The sequence below is a fragment of the Pleurodeles waltl genome, chromosome 6, assembly GCF_031143425.1.
Source record: "Pleurodeles waltl isolate 20211129_DDA chromosome 6, aPleWal1.hap1.20221129, whole genome shotgun sequence".
Classification (NCBI taxonomy): domain Eukaryota; kingdom Metazoa; phylum Chordata; class Amphibia; order Caudata; family Salamandridae; genus Pleurodeles; species Pleurodeles waltl.
The window spans coordinates 39258578-39264702 of NC_090445.1; the positions used below are offsets into that span (position 1 = coordinate 39258578).

At 49.1% G+C, this 6125-nt stretch overlaps 1 protein-coding gene across 1 annotated transcript; it reads right to left on the bottom strand.

Moving 5' to 3' along the window:
* Nucleotides 1-757: 757 nt before the first annotated feature.
* On the bottom strand, nt 758-6125 carry LOC138299128 (tumor necrosis factor-like). Its single transcript, XM_069237173.1, has 4 exons — nt 5349-6125; nt 4542-4584; nt 3602-3667; nt 758-2547 (listed from the first exon to the last, which is right to left on the bottom strand). The coding sequence occupies exons 1-4, from the start codon at nt 5541-5543 to the stop codon at nt 2138-2140; spliced, it is 714 nt and encodes a 237-aa protein (XP_069093274.1). The 5' UTR covers nt 5544-6125; the 3' UTR covers nt 758-2137.

The following is a 6125-nucleotide window of genomic DNA, read 5'->3' on the forward strand; positions in this document are numbered from 1 at the left end:
AATCTGCCTGTTAACTTTGTAGTACAATATTCTGCCAAGGCCTAGATGCCAAATACGGGTCATCAGGCCAAGGTTGGGTGTACTATGTACTGTTCTCGTACACTCTGCAAAAAATGTGACTCTCACCTCTTGAGTATTATGTCCAAATTGGAAGGCCTCTCCTGGAGCAGTCAGTGCAGTTCTGTAAGATAAACGTAGAACCTTCTACACAGTTATGGAGGCCACATCTAGCTGTGTGGGTCAAGATCAGGAGAACTCTGTCCAGTGCTGAAAGCCACATCTGGAATATTTGGTTTCTTTCAAAAGATCATCTTTGGAGCATTGCACCTGCAGAATTGTGCCCAGTTTTAGAGAACTGAACTGATCTTGAACCTATTACAGAAGGCGCATCTGGAATGCTGTGGAAAGCCCTGGAGACCCCTTCCGGGAGACCTTCCTGGGTTACTTCTGGAGGACACAAGGAGACTCCTGCCCAGGAGCTCTAAATGCCAGATATGGTTGTTAGTCCAGTTTTAGAGGGTCGTGAACTAACTCTAAGGGGTGGAGAGGTACAAGGAAGTGGTTGGGTTCCAAACCAGAGTGCAGGAAGACCTGAGGCACATGTGGGCGACTGTAGAAAGAGCGCTATGGAGGTGATGGGGAGTAACGGGGCTGTGGTGCTTCAGCAGGAATTGATAATGTGGACTGGCTTCAGCTGCCAGCCCTTCCCCGCTCTTGTTTCTGTGCCAGGAATGAATCTCACATTGAGAGGCTGGTGTATCGTCTCATTTCACATTTATTCCGTAGGTTTCAAGGCATCTCAGGCCACATACACAGAGTAGCACAGCTACCAATGACTGCAATTCGGACACACAAGTATATTTTCACATTTCCGTACAAGAAAATCAAACAAACAACCTCCTACGTGCCAAAGATATTTCAGCAATTCAAATGCATGATATTAATATAAATTAACGTTGATTGATATAAACAACTTGTGTTAATGTAACTCATAAGGTTGCAAAACCATATCTTTCAGATATACTCTGTAACCACAAGAACAGTAGCCAGAGATGTGCCTAAAACTGCACATATATATGTATAGAAAGCCCTAATAAATATTATAGGGACACAGTGGTGTGATAGATCTCATCCCAACTTCTTGTTCCCATTGAGAGCAGCCTACGATAATGTAAGCATCAGTATGCAGTGTGACATCACATGTTAGCAAGTAGTGAGGGGAGGGATCGTGTGATTTACCTGTAGCAGTGTAACTCACACGCCAGAGGCATCCCATCACTGATTGTAAACTAAATGTGATAGTACGCAATAGACTTTCAGTGCATACAGTCCATTGGATGTAGTGGAACAGTGTTTCTGCCATTGGATGTAAATATTTGACCGGTCATCACACCAAAGGTCACTCGACTTAGTAGAGTGGTTTTAAAATAGCCACTGACGGCTCCTGTCATGTAATATACATAACCTATAACGTTTGCTCTCCCATTCCATGTGTTGATATCATGGAGTGGCAAAGCAGGCTAATAACACTGTGTTATTGTCTCTTACTGCTCCCCTACCAACACCCAATATACCCAATGTGATACACATGAGATGGGCATACATACTGCCATATTGGCTTCTTGAACGCAGATTGCAGAAAAGGCTGTTAGCAACTTCGAGTTGGACCGCGCCAGGCCAGCCTGATGCCACCATCAACCAACAGCCTTTACTTGAGCCAATGGAAGGCAGTATTTGATACCAAAAAACAGCAGTTTGAGACAAAAAACATAAAACAATTCTGTTGGTCACAAAAAAATAACATCACCATATATAAATAAATTAATAAATAAATATTAAATATAAATAAAATATTCTTCAAATATAAATAAACGATGAGAGTCCTAGCTCCTCTTTTCTTGCATCTTTTTTAAGGTGGTCTTTGTACTGTTTTTCTATTTTTAGTTTGTTCTTTTGCTGTTTCTTTTTCTTGGAGTTTTCTTTTCCTCTTTTTTCCTGGTTTTTCTTTTACTGTTTTTTTTCTTAATATGGTTTTTAAATGTTTCTTTTTTCGAAGTTTGTTCTTTTACAATGTTTGTTTTCTTTCGCTGTTTTGTTATTTTCACCTGTTCTCCTTCCCGTCTCGCACTTTTCTCCGTTACATTGCAATGGCCCCAAAGTAGTTCTGTGCCCCCTTAGGGTCCAGGTGGGATGGCTGGGAGGTTTCTGTGGAGAGCACATCACCCTCCTCCAGGCTGAAGACCCCTCCCTGGTAGATGGTCTCGTACCAGGGGTTTCCATTGTGGGTGGTGCCCTCGCAGGCTGACTTGATGGCACTCAGCAGAGGCATTTGGATGGGGTAGGCCTCCGAGCGCTTGTGGACAGAGTGCGACAGGTAGAGGCTGCCACGGGGTGGACATTTGCCCCCATAGTAGACAACTTGAGTGTAGACAAAGTAGAGGCCGCGGGAGGGGATGACCAGGTGGTTGTCTTCCAGCTTCATCCCATTCTCCACGAAGGCGTAGCCCTTGTCTGAGATCCACTCCAGCTTCTTGTTGTTGAAGTCAGCTGCAAGGGAAGGAGCAAGGCCTGTTAAGGTGAGGGACCAAAGCAGGTTCTACTGCACAGGCGACCAAAGGAGCCAATCACTGGCAGCAGAACAGAGAGGAGTCTGGGAAACCAGGAGGACCAGAGGCGGGGAGAAATGGAGAGGAGGGAAGGAGGATGAGGGTGGAGAGGAGCAAAGAAGGAGCACTGGTAGAGAAACTACAGAAGGAAAGAGAGATGAGGGAGGGAAAGAGATGGGAGGAGAAGACTGAAAGAAAAGTAGTTCAGATAAGAGATGGGAGGAGATGGTAGAGACGGATACAGGATAGTGAAGGAGATATGGGACGAGGGACGGGTGAAATCAAATGTGGAAGAAAGATGAATGGGAGGAAAGAAAGATAGGACACTGGACAGATGGAAGGAAAGAGAGGAAGACTGAAGATAGAGAAAACGATCAGATGACAGAAGAGAAGAGAGAGGGTGGATAGAGAAGGATTGGAGACTGGCTAAGGGATGGGCTGAAAGGATGAGAAATAGGAAGAAGGGAGGCCATGAGCAAAGAGATAGATGATGGGCAGACAGAGAGATGGAGAAGAGATGGGCAGAAAAGAAGGAAAGGGGATGGAAGGAAGAGACACAGAAGAAAAGAGGTGTGTGAGAGGGATGGGAAGTGGCTTAGAGGCATGGATGAATGTGTGCATCATAAAGATGGATGGAATCACGGTGAGCAGATGGAGAGAGCCTGACGGGTGGAAGGAAATAAGGGCCAAGAGTGGGGTGGATGGGAAACATGAGGGGCGGTAGATGCTTTGAAAAAGAAAGATGGCGAAAGAGAGACCGGGAGTGGAAGCAATGTGGAGTAGACAGGGGGACACATACTGTTGGGTGATAGATGAGTAAAGAGAAGGGAAGAACGATGGATGGATGGATGATGGATGGATGGATGGATGGGTGGATGGATGGATGAGCAGAGACACGAAGGTGAAGACAGAAGATTTGGGTACAGAACATAAAGATGTGTGGGGGTAAAGAGAGAGGGAGAGGAGCAAAGACGCCGGGGAGGGCCTCTTCTTACCTATGAGGTGAGCTGCAGGCTTCTGCGACTCCATGGCCTGTAACTTGAGCTGCTGGGGGATGTGACCTGCAGGGAGGAAGAAGGGTCAGAGGTTAGAAACAGGTGGCAAAGGGCAAGAGCAGAACACTAAGACCGGAAACCCCCACAATGCAGCACCCACTTACACCTTACGGGGTCCCGAGACCCTCCCCATCCTCCTCACAAGCAGGTGTCTCTCAAGAAGAACATGGGCTACATCAGGGGTCTCACTGGCACAGAAAGAGGCTACCTGGGGCTTCTTGAGAAGCATGGCGCGAGCTCCTCGTGTGACCCCCCTGGGAAGGATGAAGGGCTGGCAGGAGGCCTCAGAGGGATGCAAGTCTGAGCTCCTCGTGGTCTCTTCCTCACACGAATAAAATGCTGTCATCTCCCTAGAAGGATGAAGGGCTGGCGGGGGCTCCTCCTGTTATCTCCCTCAGAAGGATGAGAGGCTAACAGGGCCTTTCTGTAGGAGTTCCCTCGGCGGGATGCAAACCCTCCAGGAGCTCGGCATTGTATTTTCATTGGGGGGCATCGCTTAATTACGTTATCGTCCTAAGGGGTGAGCGGCTGCCGGGAGCTCCGTGTGTTCTCTCCCTAGGTGGGAAACATGGGGACCTTCTCGTGTTGTGTCGCTCAGAGAAACTGAAGGCATAAAGTACTCGTATCTACCTTACAGTGATGAAAAGTAGCCATCGCGGCCCTGTTTTCATCAGAGTAAGCTGGGCGAGAGGCGGACAATTGGACATCTTTTATCGACCCTGGGAAGGATGAAAGGCCGAGCACCTCATCCCACCCGAACCCCTGTCGATAGGATTTTAATCGAGGGCTTGCACGGACTAACAGATCCTTGCAGCAGGCGCTAAACCCACTGGTCTAGGTCGGAGGGTGTGGGATGTTTACATGTGAGTCGAGTACTTACTTATATACTGCTCGGGGACTGGGTCAGCGTGTGTCGGGTCCTCCTGGAAAGCAAAACGAAAACGTCACTTAGCAGGTGTCGGAGATACAGTCACATATCAAACAGGCATCCAGTTAGTGTACTTAGCATGGCATGAGTTTTATGATTACGGGGGGCCTAAGGAAGAATAGATGAGGGGTGATATATTAAACACGGAAGATAGAAGGGTGAGAGCGTGAGGGATGCATGGAAGAAGGGGGAGTGGATTATAGTAAGAGAAAGTTTGGAGGGAGACAGGAGGAAAGAAGAGTATAAAACTAAAAGACAGGTAAATATTACTAACAGTGGGGAGTTCTGGCCGCACCCCCTTTCCCCATGCTCCCTCTGCCATAGTCCACACACTTGGAGAGGCTGCGAAGCGCTATGTACAAAGCGCGCGCTTGCACGTTCACTTCCTTGTCCACCTGGACTTTCCAGCCTCGGACTCTGCCCGGAAACTCCAGGGATGCTGAGTCCGGGCGCTGCCGGCCTGCCGCGCCCGAGGGCGGCTGAGCTACCTGGGCTGACTCAGGGACAGGGCAGGTTTAACAAGCGCTTGGTGGAGATCTGAGGCCGAGTGAGCCCTGCACGGCTGAGTACGGACTCTGTGTCCGCTGTTTACGTCGCTCCTAAGTCCTGAGACGTGCTTTTCATTATTGCCAAACACATAACTCGCTAGTCCTTCAAACAACCCCGACAAATAAAGGTTTTCAGCAATTATAGCCCCGACTCTCTTTAGAATTAAGACCTAGAGTAAAGCTAAGTTGAATAGCACGAAAAATAACTTACATGCTTCGAGGAGCTGTGCGGCGAGGGAATTACATTGAAGAAAAGCAGTGCCAAGATCAAGGTGGCTCCAGCTAGCGCTGCGAAGGACACGCCAGCCAGCCACCGCCAGCACCGGTCGCAGCGCCGCTGGGCTCCGTCCCGGACCACCACCACCTGGCCCTTCTCCATCTCGAGGAGGAAGCTCTCGGTGCTCATGGCCCCGGGGTGGTCCTCAGTGGATGAATGAATGAACGAGGACCTCGTTTCGACCGGCACGACGAAGCCAATCACTCCAAGGTGCTTTTTGTTTGAAGATGGAGCAACCTCGGTTAAGTCCTTCGCTTACACTTTCGTCGCCTTGCCACAACCCTCCAAGTGCCCTAGAGTGCTCCTAATTGGACTTATCGCCTCAAGGCACTTTGGGAAGTTCTTATCGGCTCCTTGCCCTTTAAGTTATCGTCTCGTTGCGCGTTAAGGTGTTCCTGTTGTGTTAAGTTGTTCTCGTTGCGCGTTAAGTTGTTCTTGTTGCGCGTTAAGTTGTTCTTGTTGCGCGTTAAGCTGCGCTTTGGTCTCGTCTTGGCTTCCCTTGATGTCTGTACCTGTTGTAGCCCACAGGGCTTTTGGTGTCCAGGCCGAGGCCGTCGCTTTTATGAGGATGCGCTCCTGGGTGTCGGCAGAGAATTCCCCATGCCATGACATCAGGCGCGCAGAGGAAAGGCGCCCATTCGCCAAGAGCCAGCTTCCTCTTTCTGTTTCAGCCGGCACCGGCCTCCCCGCCCCTTCCCTCCCCCGTCTTGC